This window comes from Guillardia theta, assembly GCF_000315625.1.
Source record: "Guillardia theta CCMP2712 unplaced genomic scaffold GUITHscaffold_87, whole genome shotgun sequence".
In the NCBI taxonomy this organism is placed as follows: Eukaryota; class Cryptophyceae; order Pyrenomonadales; family Geminigeraceae; genus Guillardia; species Guillardia theta.
In genome coordinates this window covers 180,153-198,691 of record NW_005434587.1, presented here as the reverse complement: position 1 = coordinate 198,691, position 18,539 = coordinate 180,153, and the positions used below count along the sequence as shown (strand labels likewise).

At 53.1% G+C, this 18,539-nt stretch overlaps 6 protein-coding genes across 6 annotated transcripts; all 6 read right to left on the bottom strand.

The window, feature by feature from the left end:
- Positions 1 to 13: 13 nt before the first annotated feature.
- On the bottom strand, positions 14 to 1,685 carry GUITHDRAFT_115701 (hypothetical protein; the record flags this gene model as incomplete). Its single annotated transcript, XM_005825074.1, has 13 exons — positions 14 to 67; positions 128 to 193; positions 249 to 303; positions 353 to 463; positions 512 to 598; positions 653 to 721; positions 765 to 844; positions 891 to 978; positions 1,032 to 1,114; positions 1,173 to 1,233; positions 1,280 to 1,342; positions 1,407 to 1,578; positions 1,625 to 1,685. 13 exons carry the CDS (start codon positions 1,683 to 1,685, stop codon positions 14 to 16), a joined length of 1,050 nt encoding a protein of 349 aa, XP_005825131.1.
- A 3,694-nt stretch (positions 1,686 to 5,379) lies between these two features.
- Positions 5,380 to 6,657, bottom strand: GUITHDRAFT_154776 (hypothetical protein; the record flags this gene model as incomplete). The annotated part of the gene is given in 6 exon segments (XM_005825073.1): positions 5,380 to 5,404; positions 5,418 to 5,421; positions 5,454 to 5,513; positions 5,632 to 5,699; positions 5,756 to 6,302; positions 6,591 to 6,657. Coding segments are annotated over 4 exon segments (705 nt in total), but the record flags the coding sequence as incomplete, so codon positions are not given.
- Positions 6,658 to 7,497: 840 nt separating this feature from the next.
- Positions 7,498 to 9,033, bottom strand: GUITHDRAFT_40552 (hypothetical protein; the record flags this gene model as incomplete). The annotated part of the gene is made up of 2 exons (XM_005825072.1): positions 7,498 to 7,697; positions 8,928 to 9,033. Coding segments are annotated over 2 exons (306 nt in total), but the record flags the coding sequence as incomplete, so codon positions are not given.
- A 1,037-nt stretch (positions 9,034 to 10,070) lies between these two features.
- On the bottom strand, positions 10,071 to 10,640 carry GUITHDRAFT_55412 (hypothetical protein; the record flags this gene model as incomplete). The annotated part of the gene is made up of 1 exon (XM_005825071.1): positions 10,071 to 10,640. A coding segment is annotated over one exon (570 nt), but the record flags the coding sequence as incomplete, so codon positions are not given.
- A 2,673-nt stretch (positions 10,641 to 13,313) lies between these two features.
- GUITHDRAFT_77473 (hypothetical protein) lies at positions 13,314 to 14,459 on the bottom strand (the record flags this gene model as incomplete). The annotated part of the gene is made up of 2 exons (XM_005825070.1): positions 13,314 to 13,883; positions 14,364 to 14,459. Coding segments are annotated over 2 exons (666 nt in total), but the record flags the coding sequence as incomplete, so codon positions are not given.
- A 2,772-nt stretch (positions 14,460 to 17,231) lies between these two features.
- On the bottom strand, positions 17,232 to 18,415 carry GUITHDRAFT_144452 (hypothetical protein; the record flags this gene model as incomplete). Its single annotated transcript, XM_005825069.1, has 3 exons — positions 17,232 to 17,918; positions 17,965 to 17,979; positions 18,149 to 18,415. The coding sequence occupies 3 exons, from the start codon at positions 18,413 to 18,415 to the stop codon at positions 17,232 to 17,234; spliced, it is 969 nt and encodes a 322-aa protein (XP_005825126.1).
- Positions 18,416 to 18,539: the final 124 nt, after the last annotated feature.

Genomic DNA, 18,539 nt, shown 5'->3' with positions numbered 1-18,539 from the left:
CAGCCTAGGAACCTCACGCGACTGCGTACTCACGTGAGTGATCAACAACATGGCCGGAAGGATTGCTCTGAAGGAACCGTCAGACTGCGCGATCTAAAAGAGACCAATCTTGCGGCTAAGTGCTCACTTGTTTATGGCTCTCAAGCTGAGGTGTTGTTTTTTCCTCTGCCATCTCATTCTGACTGACACCATCCTGCGAGCACATGAATGTCGAGTCCAAAAGAAAACTTGTAGAGTTGATCGGCAACCTCTTGCGCCTCATCGTCGTACTCGTCCGTTCCATAGTCATCGCACTCTCCATCCCTACCAAACCACAACATTAGACCCAACTAACATGCTTTGAGCACGCTACCATTCTTCGTCATTGACCGAGGACTCTGTGCAGTAATCAGATTCGCTCTCCACTATTCCCGGAGATAGAAGCTGAATCAGCTCCATCGCTCTTTCGTACATTTCTTCCGCCCTGTTATGATCACAGCTGAGCAAGGGCAAGCCTTTCAGACATCCGTACCTTCCATCATCGTTGCCCATCTCTTCAAGCAAAGAACTATAGTTGTACAAAATTCCAACATGATCTGGGTTCTCTTCTAAGCCCATTCTGCCATAGGAACACTCAGAATTCAGATTGGCTTGTAGGGGAGGTTAGCAAGACCTGTACAGGACTTCTGCAGTTTCCATATCTCTCCTCACAACATGCTTGAGGGCGGCATAGTTGCAAATGCTGGACCTAGGTCAGGCAGACTTAAATTCGATGTCAACGAGACCTATCCACATGGTGCGGATCGATCTTCAAAGCCTTCAAGTACATGGCTTCAGCTTCATCAGGGTTGTTCTTAAGAGTATGCTGTAAGGATGGATCAAATCTCGTCCAGCCGTCGTGACAACAAGACCATGAACGCTCCATATGAGCAAAGTGTGTTGACATGGCAAGGATCAAGTTCCAGAGCTCGCTTGTACATGTCTTCTGCTTCCTCATGCCTTCACAAATTTGTTCAAGTCTCTTTAAACGCAGTGACAGTGACGCCCACTACCTGTCAATAGTTCGAAGCAGAAGACCATATCCACAGAGAGCATCAGGAAATGCGGAATCGATCTTTATAGCTTGCAAGTAAAGCTGAGAAAGAACATTGCATGTCAATTCCCTCATAGGAAGGTGAACGCATGCTACAGACCGCTTCGGCTTCTTCCAGATGACCTCGCATACGCATCAGCATCGCAAAGCCCGCCAACGATCTAAATTCAATTTCACGATGGCAAAATCTGTTGTGCATGTATCAACCTTGTATGATATGGATCGCGCGAAAGAATGGCATCATAAAGATGAGCAGCTGCCTCGAAGTCTCTGCAAGTTTGTTGCAATCAAACGAGATTGGAACAGATCATCGGTCATCGACTGATCGTCTCACCCAATATGATGTGCGCTTTCAGCTTCTTTGTACAGAGCTTCAATGTCCTCTTTCCAAGCATTTCTCTTCGCATCTTCCGAACTAGAGTCAGGATGCTGAGTTGATGGCTCTGGTGCATTCGTTGACTCGTGGCTTGAGCGGACGCGACCGAAGGTACTCATCAGGTCAGTATCTACAACTGCAGGATCGTCGTTCTGAGGAGGAGAAAGCAGTATCACAAAGAGCATCGAGGTTGCAATCGCAAAATGCCTTGTGAGAGGACGGCTTCTCCTTTTCCATCTGTTTTGGTGCGGAAGGATCGGCTCGAAGAGCACTTAAATGTTCCCATCCTGGTGGTAGGGTTCCTCCCCCATACACCTGTGAGTAGGAAAAATGAGTCTCCTTGCACAATGTCTTCAGAAAAAGGTGATGTGGGTATCATGAAGCGAATGGAATCTGCGAATTGAGAGTCTGTCGCCTGACCTTGTTTGGATTATGTTTCGATGTTTTGGACTTCTTGCCCAGTTTCTGGAGGCATTCCATTAAAATGAAATCAAGAATCATGACGGACGTGGACATTAAATGGCATGACACCGCAATAAGAGATCCTCAAATTACCATGTTTGTTGTTGAAATTGCACCGATCACCTGTGATGATAGAAAAATTCACGATCTGAAAGCACTGAGGGCCTTAAACTCACAAGGGTTCCACGACTAGCACCTTTATCTTTCCAAATCAACCCATCGGTCTGAAAGCACGACTAGAGGTCAACAGTGTGTGCACATACAGTTACAAATCACCGGTGGCAAATAATTTTGAAGCTTCGTGGTGGTTGAGACCTCGTCGCCCGCAACCAACTCGCACATGACTTTTCCATCTTGCGAAACCTTCGCACAGATTCCTATTCAACTTCGAATGCTTGAGTTTGTGAAGAACGCACCTCTGGATTTAGGTACGACTTTGCCCGTTGAGAACTTCCGTAACCCCCCAGTCGGAACAAACTCTTCATAGTAGGTACCGTTCAAGTCGCCTTTTCAAATCACCTCATTTGTTATCAATATGTTTTAGCCTAGATAAGACATCAGTGAGTTATGCTAATAATAAACAGAAATCTGAAAAGATCTGGCATACATCTACTTGTAATTATCCGTCTGCTATCCATCCTATGCCATACAACCACCCCTTTCATTCTTCTATGATAGCCTCCTTCCTGCTTGCTTGAATCTTGCACTGCTCCAACTCCCACACTCAAAAAATCCTCCTCAAACTGTTGATTCGTTTCTCTTCTCTTTACGTTTTCTCTTCTTCATATCTGTCTGTCTTCTCCCCTCTCCTCCTTCGCCCCCTCCCACCTGGGCCAGCCATCGTATCAACCACTCCACCACTCTGCTTCAACCCCCACCCCCCTTACCGACCCCAACCCCATGCCGGGACCCCTCCTATCCCTTGAAAGTTTCAAAGTTTGACCGAGTCTACCCCACCCCCAGATTTACATCGAATATCGAGGTAACTGAGGGGTCACTGAAAGAGTAGCTGCGACTCCACCACCCCCTGACCCCCGACAGACTGGAACAACGTGATCATTCAGTAGAGCGGCTACCCTAGTACCCCCGGTTTTATCAGAAGTACACATGACCGGTCCTTTGCCGGACACAGCGGCTGAGCCTGGCACCTCACTACCCCTTTGTTTTCCACGGACTACCCCCTACCGCATCACTCTCATGTCAGTTCAGTAGGGTCCGAAAGTTGTAAAGCCACACTCTAGACCCTGTACGGAAGTTACTTTGCCGCGAAATTTCGAACTTGAAACGAAATTGAAAAATCAATCAGGATTTCAAAAATGGCGCTCTGCGGCAGTGTGCTGATTTTTAACTTAACTTGCGGCCCGGCGGGATCATCCGACCGACATGCGGCCGCCCGGTGCAGCGGCCTAGGCTACTCCTAGCCGCTTCCGAAGTTCTAGCCTGAATCAACTTGGCACACTGATCGTCGTACGGTCCGAGTGAGTCATTGCCGCCGCCGAGTCAGGGTCCGGCCGCCGTGGCCCCGCCGCCGCCGCGACTCGGTCCGATGACCCTGAACGGTCCGATCGGGTTGCCGGGCGAAGAGAGGCACGCAGCCCGGCTGAAGGGGGAGTGCGCCGCCCGGCCGCCGGACGGCCCGGCTCAATCCCCGGGGCGCACCCGGTCCAATAGGGGTAAAACGAGAGGCAGTAATTTCTCTGCTAGCTGGCAGTGTGGTGTCTTTCTTGTGTGAAGAGGCAACTGAACAGACACCAAAATAAAACACCCTACCGGTAATCATAATTTTGACAAAATATGATTACAATGTGTTTGAATCATTTTGTAAATTTAAAATTACTCTCAATTAATTGATAAATATTTCAAGAATGTTTTAATACTCTTTCCGGTGACAGGCGACAACCCGGCAGGAGTTGCTGGTCCCAGACACCCCCCTTCTGAATAACCCTTGAGCAATAGTATGAATGAGGGGTAGGGTATCAGCTCGTTACCGGCGCAGCAATGTTCTCCTCGCTCATCTCCACCTACCAGAACGACAAGCTCCTGCGCGCCAAGTTCTCGACCCCCGAGAAGGTGGAGATCTCCACCAGTGTTTTCCTCTGATCACGTTTCATGGCTTGAGCTCGTTTGTTTGACCTCAATGTTGCAAGTTTCTCATCTTTGCCTTTGGTGCATCGGTGGCTTTGAAGGGACTTCTCTGTCCTCTTCGTTCATCTTTTCTTATTCCTGTGCTAATTATGTTTCATCACTGGATCCCACTCAAGTGGGTGGAGTCTACTCGCTTTTATTTTCTTTCTTGCTGCCCCCCGCCCCCCATCATTGTTTGGCTCATTGTTTGGTGTTCTTTTTGTTGTTATGTTTTGTCTAATGTTTTGAGATGTACATCTGAAGTGTCACACAGGTGTGCGACCCATTTGGCAACTCCTCTTGCTAAATGCATACGAGAACGAGAAGTATGATGAATAAAGAGTTCTAGAGACATTCTTGTGATGCTAACTTTTGAGCAACACAACCGAAGCATTGATGGGATGAGGAGAGCATGAAGTTTCTGCAACTCTGCACTGTATTGTACAAATGCTTTAAAATCTCAGTTTTCAAAACCGGGGTTGAGCAGCTCGGATCTGCCTTGCAAGAGAGCTGGATGCCCGGCCAGCCTGACTGGAAGCTCAATGTACAACAATGACAAAATTGCTGCACCTGATCAACGCGTCCGGCGGCGGCCCAGCTTGCAGATGATCCATCACTGGGCTGTGTGCCAAGTCAAGCATGACTACTATATGATGGGTCTCGAACCTGAGGGCCGTCGGCATCGTAGAGCATCTGAACACGCCCCTTCTTCTCCGGCGAGAAGTCCATGTCCTCGGTAATAACGGGGTTCGTCCTGGAGACGGACTTGATGCCGATGGCACGGGCGTAGTTGGAGTCAGCGTCAGAGATGGGATCGAACTCGCTGCTGACGTCGTCAAGCATCTGAACACGCCCCTTCTTCTCCGGCGAGAAGTCCATGTCCTCAGTAATAACGGGGTTCGTCCTGGAGACGGACTTGATGCCGATGGCACGGGCGTAGTTGGAGTCAGCGTCAGAGATGGGATCGAACTCGCCGCTCAAGTCGTCGAGCATCTGAACACGCCCCTTCTTCTCTGGCGAGAAGTCCATGTCCTCGGTAATAACGGGGTTCGTCCTGGAGACGGACTTGATGCCGATGGCACGGGCGTAGTTGGAGTCAGCGTCAGAGATGGGATCGAACTCGCTGCTGACGTCGTCGAGCTTCTGGGTGGGAGCCTGACCGCCAGTAAGTAAGGTGTCATAGAGATTGAGTCAAACGGAACCTTGTATCCGGCATCGTCATTCTGCTTCATTACTGACTGCGCAGCATTGGAAGGCTCCTGAGCACCAATCTGTGAAGCAACTCGGATCAAACATTGATGGCACAGTATCGGAGCGAGACCTGTTGCCAGACATTGACCGTCTTCCTTGCAGAATTGGACAACATCTGAGAGATACTCAATGACTGCTGCACAGCTGTCAAAACATCAAACCTGAACTCTGGCTTTGTCCGCAGTTCCAAGAATGTTATTCTTGATCATGAATGCAAGGCTCTTCTGCCAAATTGCAATATTCAATAGGCAGGAATATCCACAGAACGCAACTTGCTATCATGAAAAGAACAATGCAATCGCGTATCTCAAGCATGTTTGCAACTGCGATTGAGGTTCCAACCTGCTGTTTCTGAGCCCTGTTCTTTTGATGGATCGCATGCCTGGCAAGAACCGTCTTCTTGGGATCAGAAGCCTGGAGAAATTTAAATTCAATACAACCGAAACCGAAATTCCTAACAACAGAATTACCTGAGGGCCGTCGACATCGTAGAGCATCTGAACACGCCCCTTCTTCTCCGGCGAGAAGTCCATGTCCTCGGTAATAACGGGGTTCGTCCTGGAGACGGACTTGATGCCGATGGCACGGGCGTAGTTGGAGTCAGCGTCAGAGATGGGATCGAACTCGCCGCTCAAGTCGTCGAGCATCTGAACACGCCCCTTCTTCTCCGGCGAGAAGTCCATGTCCTCGGTAATAACGGGGTTCGTCCTGGAGACGGACTTGATGCCGATGGCACGGGCGTAGTTGGAGTCAGCGTCAGAGATGGGATCGAACTCGCCGCTCAAGTCGTCGAGCATCTGAACACGTCCCTTCTTGGAGTAATACTTGTTCATCTTGGAGATATCCGACTTGGAAGCTCCTTGCTGTCTCATGAAGGTGCCAAGAAGATTTTTGAGGGTGGGTGTGGGGAACAACAGCATTGCCGGCCCACTTCGAACTTCAGATGAAACCACAAGATACGCGCACAAACATGCGACGGCTACAGATGCGACAGCCAAAACTGTGCGCTTGGAGTTGCTGCAGGGAAAACATAGAGTTAGTGTCTCGAGAGAACAAGTAAGGAGAAGATGCAATCAACTGATCTATCGGAGAGTCAGTAATGATTCATAACCTAACTGAATCTTTGAATTGATGGGAAACCTCCAGCTCATCTTAACACAGTTTCAAAAGACATGAGAATCGCTCTGATTGTACCCTGCACTTTCATCCCTCCAACACCTCCTCCATTCTCGATCGCATCCTCATGTTCATCCTCATGTTCATCCTCATGTTCATTTTCCTTCACGTTCAGTTCATTCCTCTCACCTGGTACTGCGCTGGTACATGCGCTCATGGACGCCATTCCCGGTGGTTCCGTAGACTGCCACCATTGCTTCGGCGCCCCTTCGCTGAACCGTTACGAGCCGTTTCACACCACATTCGACACGGCGGGGCTGGCCCGGTGTGATAACTAAAACTCACCGGTGAGTAAAACTAGCGGGCCGGGGGGGCCATCAGGCTACCATACCGGCAGGTTCAGGCAGCTCTTCTCCGGGCCCGATGGTAGCTACGCAATGGAGCTCTACCCATCACCCGCCGAAAGCCTTCCGGGAGTCCCTTCACTGCAGGTACGGATGGTCTTATATTCATCAGTGCTGACGCTTTGCGGGTTCTCTGGTACTTGACGGATCACCATGGAGCTGCTGACAGCGGCCCTGAGTGCGTTTGCTTCGGTTTGCCTTTTTCCATTTCAGTCAAGAAACTTTAATGCACAAACTTGAAGTTCAAGATAGACATGACGGCACTGTGACGTGACAGCAGGAGTCAGTGGCGGCCTCCGAGTGGCCGCACCGAGTCAGCGTTAGTTTCAGTTTCGCATGTTTTCAACCAGCAACATTACTCTGCTCCCAGTGCTGGCAGCCTAGCACACAAGAGTGAGATCACACGTGACGATATCAACAAGTACCTTGAGCTGCTTGACCAGCTCTTCGTCGTTCCCATTCAAGTCGCAGTAGTCCAGCGGTACTTTCCCGTCGGAGTCTGAGATGGAGGCGAATTGCGGGTTGCGCTTCAAGAGGTACTCGACCACGGTTTTCCTTCTCTCCGATATCGCGATGTGAAGCATGGTCAGCCCCTGAAACGTCTTGAGCGTCTCGTCGCATCTCCCGATGCTCAGCAGGCAGTCGATGGCCTCCACGTGCCCTTCCCCAGCTGCGTAGTGCATCGGGCAGTACCCCTCGCTGTCGCTTGCCCGAGGATCAGCTCCATTTTGCAGCAGCCACTTGATGGCTCCCACACTCCCCCTCATCGCAGCCGCATGGAGGGGCGTGCAACCGATCAGGTTCTGGTTGTGAAGGTAGGAACCTTGCAAGAAGAGCTCCTTCAGGATCTCTACCCGCCCTTCTGCTGCTGCGATGTGGCAGTACGTGTCCCCTATCTCATTGCAGGCCGCATTGAGTTCAAAGTGCCCCGAGGCGAGCATGGTCTTCACGGTCTCGCGATCGTCATCCTTGATCGCAAAGGTGAATCGAGTGATGTCTCTGACGAGGTCGGTGTTGACAGAAGCCTCTTCGCTCTTCGACCACTCGTTGAGCAGGTTGATCAGATCTCCCTGTCGGTACTTCTGCGCGACGTCGAGAGGAGTCTCTTCAAACTTGTTCATGGAGTGCAGGTTGGCGCTGTTCTGAAGCAGAAGGCTGACGATGCGGGAGTTTGAATCAGATCTGCAGGCGAGGTGGAGGGCGGTATCTCCGACCTGGTTGATCTTGTTGATAAAATCTCTCATGGCCATCTCCGAGTTCACAAATGTGAACTGCTGTTTCGATCTGATCTCAAGCTTCTTCACCAGCAGAGGCACCACGTCACCTCTGCACGCCAGCGCTGACAGGTGGAGGGGAGTGTCGCCAGCATGGGTTGCCACCAACGTGTCCGCTCCTCCCCTCTCGATCAACACCCTCACCACCTCTTCACTGCACAACTCTGCTGCGTAATGCAGCGCTGTGTAACCCTTGCTGTCCTGGATGTTCGCATCGGGGTTCAGTTTCAAGAGGATATCGAGGCACTCCACCGTGAGAGCTCTGCCGTTGAGCACGAGGTGGTGGAGAGCTGTTTGCCCTGTATCAGTCGCGATGTTGATGTTCAAATCCCAACCAGGATCCGCCATGAGCTCCAGCATCTCTCGTCTCAGCTGCTGTGAGGCGAGCATCAGCATCGTCAGACCTGTCTCATCCAGCCGTCCATCGATGTCCAGACCTCCTCTGAGGTACTTCAACATGACCTCCGTGTCGTTCTGCTCGATCACCGACCAGAGCTTGAGGGCGATCTTGGGCTTGAGAGGAGCTCCCTTGACCTGATCGCTGCTCTCTGACAACCCCAGGGCCTTGCAGATGATGAGATAATGGGGGTGATTGAAGATAGCATCGAACACGTCCTTGGCCATCTGGACGGCAGTCTCCCCGTAATCGTTCTTGATGGTGGCGTCAGCTCCGCTCTCCAACAGCTTCACCAACATGCTCTCCCACTCGCTCTCCATGGCCGCCAGCATGTGCAGGGCAGTGTTGCCATGGGCCCCCCGCATGTTCACCACGTCGGGATGATGCTTCAACAGGAGCGTGCAGACTTCTTCCTGGTGCTCTTGGATGGCAACGTGCAGAGGCCCGTCACCGTCCTTGTCCTGGGCAAGCAGGTCTCCTCCTCGCTCCAAGAGGATCACCACGATACCCAGATGCCCCTCACCGCACGCGTAATGGAGCGGAGACAGCCCGTCCTTGTCTCGCACATTGGGGTTGAACTTCTTGTCCAGCAGCTCGTTGACTTTGTCTTCCTTCCCATGCATCGCAGCGTAGTGGAGCCTCGACGCGCCTTGATCGTCCCAGGCCTCGTCCTCTTCCTCATCCTTGCTCGCTTCTGCAGCGTCTCCATCCAGGTTTGCATCATCTCCTCCTTGACTTTCAGCCTGCTCGTGAGCAGCAGCAGCCTCGTCGCCCTTGTCCTCAAGTCCCTGCTCCCCCGTATCGACCTCTTCCAAGTCTTCCAGGGCTTCGGACTCGTTGTCCATGTCAGCATCCAAACCAGCCGCTATCCTAGCCTCCCTCCTTCGCTCTCTCTCGATCTTCATTTCCGACGCTCTGTTGATCTTTTCTCGAACTTTCATCCTCGTTTCTCTCTCTTGCTGCTGTTGCGAGGCATCTGCCAGCTGCTCCTCCCTCAACTTCTCAGCTCTTCGCTTGTCCTCGATCTGAGTCAGGAGACTTGGACCCTCCTTGCTTGCTTGGAAGGGCATCCCGATCACTTCGTTCTCCAGCAGCAACATCTCCACCTCGATCTCCCCTGGAAACTCCTCAGGGTCATCAAACGCCTGCCAGACCCGATAGGGCTGGGCGAGCGGCAGCTACAGGTGACGGTGTCAACACAATGCAACAAGTCAAGCAGAGTCACCTGGTTGACCTTGAAGGTGAAAGATCCCATGTTGTCGTCCTCTCCTATCAGATCCTTATCGAAGCACTGCAGAGCTAACTCCCCGTTCATCCTGTCGTCCTTACTCACGTTGAACTCCATGACTTCATTCCATTCAGGGTTCGTTGTCTTCATCTTGGGCCAGGTCTTCTTCCGCTGCCCTGACAGCTCAACCACCACGTAGGGGTCGCTGGACTTGCCGCTGTCCATCGCCTTCAGCCTCCTTCCTCTCAGAACCTTGACTATCAGCTTGCCAGGCGGCAGTGCTCCATGCCGGCCGTCGTCTGCCTTGGACAGTCGGCTGCCCGGGGCTCCTCCCTCGGGCCAGCGGTCGAGCCACTGAACAGCCCAGATGCAAGTTGGGTGACTCGCGCCGAGAGCTTGCAGCATGATCCTCAGCCACTTCTTGAAGAGGTCGCGACCTGACACGTACTGCCCCCGTCGGCACTGCACCGTGCTCAGGTTCAGAACCGTGGCAGCCGACTCCACGTCGTCTTTGCCAAACACTTCGTTGCGGATACTCAACGCCCGTTGCAGCAGCAACGTCGCTTCTTGCAGCTCTCCCACCTCCGCCAGCAGGTTCCCCAGCATCTCCAGGGATCTGGCTACGGTGGGGTGGGAGTGACCGTAGTAGTGCTCGCGATGCCTGACGGCCTTGCGGTAGAGGACCTCTGCGGCCTTGAGGTCTCCCAGCTTCACGAAGATCGCCGCCAAGTTGTTCTGAGCTGACGTGACGTCGCCGAGGCTGCCGCCGAGGAAGGACATCTCGGCCTTCACCGGCAGGAGCTTCTGATAGGAGGCGGCAGCCTTGGTGAGGTCGCCGACCCCTTGGTAAGAGGCCGCGAGACTCTCGAGGGCCTGCGAGTACTCCACGTTGAGAGTGCCAAGAGACCTTTCAAACACCAGCACAGACTTGTCGTAGTGCTCGAGCGCCGCCTGCTTCCTGTCCAGGATCTCACACACTACCCCCAGGTTGTACAAGCATCTCGCGTACAACGGCGACTTGTCGAGCTGATCGGAATCCAGACTGTCCTGAAGCCGATGGTAAGATCGGTCGGCGTAGTAGTAAGCCTCGCTCTCCTTCTTCTGCCGCCGAAGACAATCTGAGACGAAGTGCAGGACTTCTCCCATCTTGACGCTGCTCTCCTTCCCTTGCGCATTCTCCATGAAGGCGAAGGAGCCCTTCAGCGTCTCTTCGGCCTCCGCGTATTTTCCCCACGTGCGCAGCATCAGCCCGAGCTCGAAGTAAACGTTCACCACCTCCCTCTCCTTTCCAGGACAAAGCTTCCAGGACTCCAGCGAGCGCAGGAACATGCCTTGCGCTGATTCAAACCGAGAGCAATCTCGAAAGAACCTCGCAACTTTTGTCTGGCACAGAGCCAAATGCACTTTGGCTACGATTCTATCCGAAGAACTGCTGTAAGCTGTCTTCGACGCATATGCATTCACACTGTTGGTATACTCTTCCACCAGGTCATACACCGACGACATTTCTTCCCACAAATCATGCAAATCGGAAACGAAGCAATCCTGATAGATCTCTTGAAAGAAGTCCAAGTCTGTGAGACAGTCTCGGAGCTTCTTCCAGACGTTCTTGTATTCGCTTGGCTGTGCTGTCTGGAACCAGTACCGAGCGTTGGTTGCCAGCAGCCAGGGATATTCTTCCACCTTGCGGAATGAGAGAGGACTTGCTTCGAAGAAGGTCGCCAGGGAGACTGTTCTCCTCTGCTTCTTCTCTTCGGTATCGAGATATCTGATGTTCACTGCCTCGTCAATGATCTCATGCTGAAAGTTCACCAAACTTGCCATCCCCGTCAAAAGTTCTTCACTTGCTCGAGAAAATTTACTCCACATGTGCCTGTTGATCCCTCCAATTGCGATGAGCTCAGAATCCGTCAATCCACGTCGAGACCTTGCAAGGGAAGTCAGAACAGTCTCTACCAAACCCGGTGACTGATCGTGAAATTTCATTTCAAGCAACGACAGAAGCTGTAAGACAGTCTGTTGCAGCGTCTGCGCGTGGAAAAATTCACCTGTGTGAAGATACAATTGAACTTTAAGCTTCAGGCTTATAGGAGACCTGCTGTCTGTATCGTTTATGATCTTATCATCGAGGTCTTTGGGGTCCCTTCCATGTGACTTGAAAACAGATTCGCAGATCGTTTGTCGGGTTTGAACGGAGAGCGCGCCCAGGGTGATGGTTTGACAGGAGTGCATCCGTTTCAAGATGAGATTCGACACAGGAGCGCCGGCAGTCATGGAGAGGATGATCTTGAGGCCCTTGGGGAGCGTCTCCGGTATGCACTCAAGCAACGACAAGATCCCGTCGTTCGGCTCGTCAAACCCATCGGCCCCGTCGATGACCAGGATGACCCCACCCTTGGTCGTCCCCAGCAGAATCCACAAGAGGAACGTGCGCTTGATCTGCACGTAGTCGATGGGAACGTCTCCTTCGATGCCGAAGAATTTCTTCATCTCAAACAAGATTCTCCTCAGCACGCCCCGAGCTGATTCTACCCCAGCAGCGCCGAGGTCGAAGTGGAGGAAGAAGAAGACGTCTTTGCATCTTCTCAGCTCGTAGATGTTGGCCCATGTCCTGATGAAGGAAGTCTTGCCGCTGCCGTTGGGGCCCAAGATCAGCATCAGGCTCCTGTCATCGAATGCGACGTAGTTGTTGAGTCGCAGCCCCGGCTCAGGGTCCAGCACGTAGTGAGCGATCGGCTCACTGCAGTAGGAGAGGTTGAACTTGCGCTGAGGGCTCAACAGCCTCCTCCTCGTCTCCTTGTCGTAGACCTGCTTCACTACCTTCTTCAGGTCTCTCTGGATCTTGTCCATGACCTTGCTGGGCTCGGGGTAGTTGTCAACCACCGGCAGGTTGTCTATGGAGTGCAAACGTTTCTTGAACGCCTCCAGCGCCAGCAGGTTGGAGGGGTCCTCCTCGGTGAAGTCTCCTCGGTTGAGGCCAGGGATGCTGTCGATGAAGCTTGGGTCTCGGATGTACACAAACGCTCTGCCCGCGAACTTTGACGCGTCTTCGATAAGAGCAGCTGCGACTTCAAACTCCACGATGCTCTTTCCTTTGAGGTTCTCCGTCCATGGCCTCAGCTCCATCAGCGACGCCACGTCCTCCACGCGCCTTCCGTACTTCTCGCCGACCAGGCAGAGGAAGATGGAGGACTTGTCGAGCTCGTCAAGGCAGAGTTTGACTAGCTCCTCCGACTCCTCGATCATGCCCATGCGCACGTCAACGGCGGTACAGGTGATGTACCTGGCCTCGCAGAACCGTCGGATCTCCGGCACGACGGTTTCATGCAGCAGGTGCCGCTCGTACGCGAAGTCTGATAGGGTGCAGGCCATGTAGATGCGCACGTCTTGGGGGCAGGCTCGCCTCAGCCGGAGCTCGTTGAAGCTACTGGAGTCAGTGTCCGTGTCGTGGGAGGTGTCGAGCGAGCCCGCGTGAGCGTCCACGTAGCCCTCGGGCCTGGGCAGCTTGAGCCCCATCAAGATCTCCCCCATGATCTTGGAGTCGCGGTAGATGGTGTACCACTTCTGCGGTACCTTCTGACCGAGGATGGTGGAGAGCGGGATGATGGTCTCGCCGATGAGGTCGTCCGACCCGATCAAGTCTTTGTCCCACACGGAGACTCTGAGCGAGTCGTTGAGATCGCTCACCACCATCTCAAACTTCTCGTTCCATTCAGGATTCAAGTCCTTCTTGATCACCTTGGACTTTCTCTTCTCGCTGCCGACTTGGATGACCGCGTAGGGGTCGCTGGTTCCGTTGCTGTCCATGGCTTCCAACCCTCTGCCAGCCACCAGGTCGAGGATGAGGATGGTTGTCATAGAACCGGCGTCCGGTACTGAGCCTGCGGCTCTGCGCTCGATCTCCTCCTTAGTCTCAAAGGAGGGAACTAGGGTAAGGAAGACCTCGGCGTTGTACGAGGGGTTATCAGGATGCACGAGCTTGAACCACTCTGACTTCTTGGAGGTCAGAGTCTTGATATCCAGGGAGGTTGAGCCGATGTAGTCATGGGAGCCGATCATGTCATAATCGTAGCACTCGACAAGCAGTTCCGACGAGATCTCCCCGTCCTCAAAGTCGAAGGTGAAAGTCTCATTCCACGTGGGAGCCAACGAGCGTTTGATCACTTGGGTCTTGTGCTGCTGCTGGCCAAACTTAAGGATCAGGTACGGGTCGCACTTGCCAAAGGGCCCGGAGTCCATCTTCGGCATCGCCCTCCCTCCCACCACTATCACTTGCACTCCTTTCACGGACGAGCTGGGATGTGGCGCGTTCTGCTGCTTCCCCTGCCCTGGCAAGCTCTGAACCTTCTCACCCGCCTCCTCCTTGGACGACTCCAGCACCTCCCTCAGCACGAACTGCAGCTCGACTTGCCCTGGGAAGGACTTCCCGTCGACTTCGGCGAACGAGTACCAGGAGCGATACTCCTTGTCAGGTACGATGGTGTCAAGAGCGATGCCGAACTGACCAAGGGTGTCGTCGGAGCCTATCAGGTCCTTGTCAAGGCATTCGACGTTGATCGCCTCGTTCCTTTCCGAGCCAGGGATGAGGAACTCAAACGTCTCCATCCACGTGGGATCCAGAGTCTTCTTCTTCACCTGCGTCTTCTTCCCGTTCTTCACGTCATCCCCGATGTGAATCTTGACGTAGGGATCGCTCGTCCCCCCCCGATCAGCCGCCATGAGCTCCTTGGCTCGCAGCACGGTGATCTTGAGCATGGCTGGCGACATCTCGTTAGTCTCAGGGGAGGCGACGGCAGCCCGCGTGCTCTTGATGCCTCCGGTGATGCCATCCCAGAAGGAGAGCAGGAGGCTTTCGCTGGCGAACCAACGTTCAACGTCATCCTTGAGGGGAGAGTCCGATGTCCCGGTCTTGCTCTCCATCTTGAGAAAGATTTGCAGTCTTCCCGCCGCCTCCTCCTTGTTCTTGAGCGCGAGCCATTGGAGGGTGGGAGGGAGGTAGATGAGGCCGCCGATGGAGATGCTGGTCTTGCCCATGAAGTCGTCTCGAGCAGCTGTGTCTCTGTCCCACATCTCGATGTCGAGGTTTGCGATGGGCTGGTTTGCGGGGAAGAAGAAATCAAAGTCTTCATGCCACTGCGGGCGAAGAGTCTTCATCTGAACTTTGCTGCGCTTCTTGACGCTTCCACACGTCAGGATGATGTATGGGTCCGACGTCCCGCTGGCATCCATGGCAGGGATATCAAGCGCTTGAACCACTCGCACTCGTAACCTCATCATGCTCTTCGGCACGTCTGCATGCATCTGCATGGCAGAGATGTACGCCTGCTCGTCCTCGCTCTTGAGCGAGTCCTGCATGGCACCGACCTTGATGCAGGAGGCCTGAAGCATCCCAGCCTCGTTGCTCAGCTTCACGCTCTGCTTCTGAAGGCCTTCCTTGGTCGTTGGATGGACCTGCGCCTTTCCCAGCACACTCTCAGCTCTGTCGTTGGAGCCCTCAGTGTCGATGGTATGGATAACCTCAACGAAAGCAAACGAGTCTGGTTGCGCCACCTCGAAGTAGAACTCCTCCTTCACTATCAACGTCCCTGTCCACACCTTGACGATCCCCTGGATCAACTCATCTCCGATCGTGAATGTCTTTGACTCCCGCACTTTACCCTCCATCATCACTCGGAACCTGATCTTGCCCTCCATCACTACGAGCTTTTCGCACTTTTCGATTGTCACCTGCATGTTTATCAGTCTTTGCTTTGAGTGACGAAGGAGAAGAAGTGATGTTTGACTTACCAAGAATCTCTGCGGTCCCTTGAGATCTTCTCTCGTCCTCAACTTGTCACTCTTCTGTTCCTTCCCGAGCGCTTCAGCGTTGACGGCGATGTCATGATTCTTCTCAGAGGAGGTCGGTGAGAGCTGTTCAGACCGTGATGAGCGCTGGTTGAACAGATGAAGTGGATGTACCTGCACTTGCTCGCTGGACGTGCCTTCGATAGCATGAAGATTCACAGCGACAGTCGATTTCCTCTTAATGTCTATCCTCCCATCTCCCGATCCCTCCACAGCCTCTAGGAACTCCTCGTCTTCCTCTTCCTCATCATCATGCACAACTTCCCGGTCCTTCTCCGCTCCCTTCCTGCCCTCCTCCTTCTCTCCCTGACAACAAGTCAGCCTTGCATGCATCAAAGTTGAGAGAGGAGGGTCATGGTTACCTTGGATGCTTCACCACCCCCACCAGCTCCGGGGTCATTCGAGTCGTCAGCATCCTCGGGTCCTCCTACCGACACTCGTTTCTGCGATTTCGACTTCTTGCGCTTTGACTTGGGTTTCTCCATCTCCTTTCCTGTGGGTGAGCCATCGGAGGGGGACCTCGCTTCCTCCACACTGCTTGCTCTGTTCCTGAAGCGATTGAGCAGGCTCGTGCCTTTGAGGCCGATCGTGTTGATCAAGGATGAGATCTTTGACCCGCCCTCATCATCGTTAGCAGCGTTTCTGTCGCCTGCACTCAACGACGCTGCTCCTCCCATGGCTAGAGCTTGATGTGGCTACCGGTTCTCATAAACCATCTCCTAGCATCACCACTGCTCTGCTTCCCCTCATCTTCATCTCGCTCCCTCTCCCTCTCCCTCTCCCTCTCCCTCTCCCTCTCCCTCTCCCTCTCCCCCTCCCTCTCCCTCTCCCCCTCCCTCTCCCTAGCTCGCGTCTGACAGCATCTCATTCATTCATCGCTCCTCCCCCTCCGCACATTTCCGAAGGTTAGGGCCAGCAGGAGAAATTTACTCAACGCTTGCTACGACTCGGGTAGGAGCAGTGCTACCAGGAGCTGAGGGGAGAGGAGGAAGAGGGAGCCGTAGTGGGAGAGAAGGAGAAGAATCAGCAGGGTGGATGAAGAGAAGGAGAGGAGGGAGGAGGGAGGAGAAGGACAAGAAGGAGAGGAGGAGGGAGGAGGTGGGGGGGAGGAGGAGGAGGAGAGAAGAAGGAGAAGAAGGAGAGGTATTAGAGATGTAGCGATCAGGGTTCAAGACTCGGAGGCGGGCAATGAAGTCTTTCTCTGCCAGGGTTCGGAGAGCTGCCTTCATCTACCAGGCTCTCGTCTCAGCGCTGATACTCTTATGAGTATACCATTGATGCAGCACAAGATCTTGAGGTCTGGATCAAGTCACTTCAAAGGGTGCAATCTGAAATGAAGTGGGAATGTCACTGTTGTAAAACAAAAATCCCCGAAGATCAGGTTTAACTATTTGAATCGGTCGACTCGAATGATTTATACAAGCTATCTGATGCTGTTGCTTTCTGCTCTGAAAGATGTTATGAAGGATATCAATGTGTTCAATGTAGACGCTATAGAACTACCTTCCACATAGACAATGGATACCCCATGGCAGGATGTGGCGTTCAATACTGTGCACGTACTTGCGAAAGGCTTGATGACCCATAATGCAAATCAAGTATCAAATATATTCACAACAATTAGACTTCTGTGTGTTTGACTTGGTTCTTTGCATCTTTTCGACAGAACTTTTATGAATCTCGTTATATAAATAATTCTTTTGTCATATCCGCCTTCAACTCAGACCGTTGCATGCCACAGTCTCTCACGTACTTGTTCACTGAAGTAGCAAATTTATAGAACTCCACGTCGGGCCCCAACTCCTTCAGAGTCCTCAGCACTGCCCTCGTGAACGGTGAGTTGCCTCCGTCAGGGCCGTCACACACCGGGTAGCTCTCCTTGGTCGCATACAAGATCCAGGTCTGAGGAAGTGTCGCTAGCTGCTCGAGGTCCTGATGGCCTCGTTGGCTGAAGTTCACTCTGCAAGTGTCAAGCAGCATGACTACATCGCTGTCCGGGTCGAGCCGTGTTGAGATCTTGTTGATCATGGCCTGCATCGAGATGGCCTTCTCGGCATCCTTCGTCCGGAAGGGAATGATGGGGAAGACAAGAACGTCTGTATGGAATTGTGCGCCATGAGCGGCCACGTAGAACAGAACGGTACATGGCGGTCTGATCTTAGAGGCGAAGTCCTCGTAAACTTTCCAGAACGACTCTTGATCCTGAGTGTCGAACTCCAGGTAGGTCTCGAAGCCCCTGCTCTTGAAGGCTTCGGAGATACAACGAGCATCACTGGTGCAGTTGGGGAGAGCTTCCTTGTCATAGTTGGAGATCCCAATTATGAGAGCAAGCTTCTGCCTTTCGGGAGTCGGCTGGCGCTGAGGACCGACCTGCAGCAGGAGTGAGCGTGAGCAAGGAGAGGGCAGGAAGACACACCTTCTTGTTCAATATCTGCTTGAAGTGCGTCAGACATTCTCGAATCAACTCGTCTCTGCTTGGTGCAAGCTGTCGCCTGAACCCTCGGCTTGCTTTCAAGAGATATGTGAGTCGAGTAGGTTCCAACAAGCGCAACTGCAGCCATGGCCTCGTAAGGTGCCATCGCACAGGGAAGCAAGCTTACTTCGGCCAGATTGCATAGCGCCTCGGTCCTCGTCTTTCCTGAAAACTTGTCGAACTTATTGAGTTTATCCGCAAAGGCCCGGAGCAACCTGCCCTTGGGCCCACCAGTCCTCGTCTCCACCATCTCCTCTCCCAGCTCCCTCTGGCAGGTATCCACAAGTTTCTTGTCCGTGTAGGCGTCATACTTCCCGTTCGATCCCTTGCAGTAGACCTCCAGCAGCTTCGCTATCGCCCGCACCTCCGCCTCCTCCTCCTCCGCTGCCTCCATGCCCACCCTGTGCCCCTATGATTGAGTAAAAATGCAGCCCACTGTCGGGTTTCCTAGCTCAGAGAAGATGGTGATCCAGTGCGACCCAACGATGCTGGGAGGGAGGGAGGGAGGGAGGGAGGGA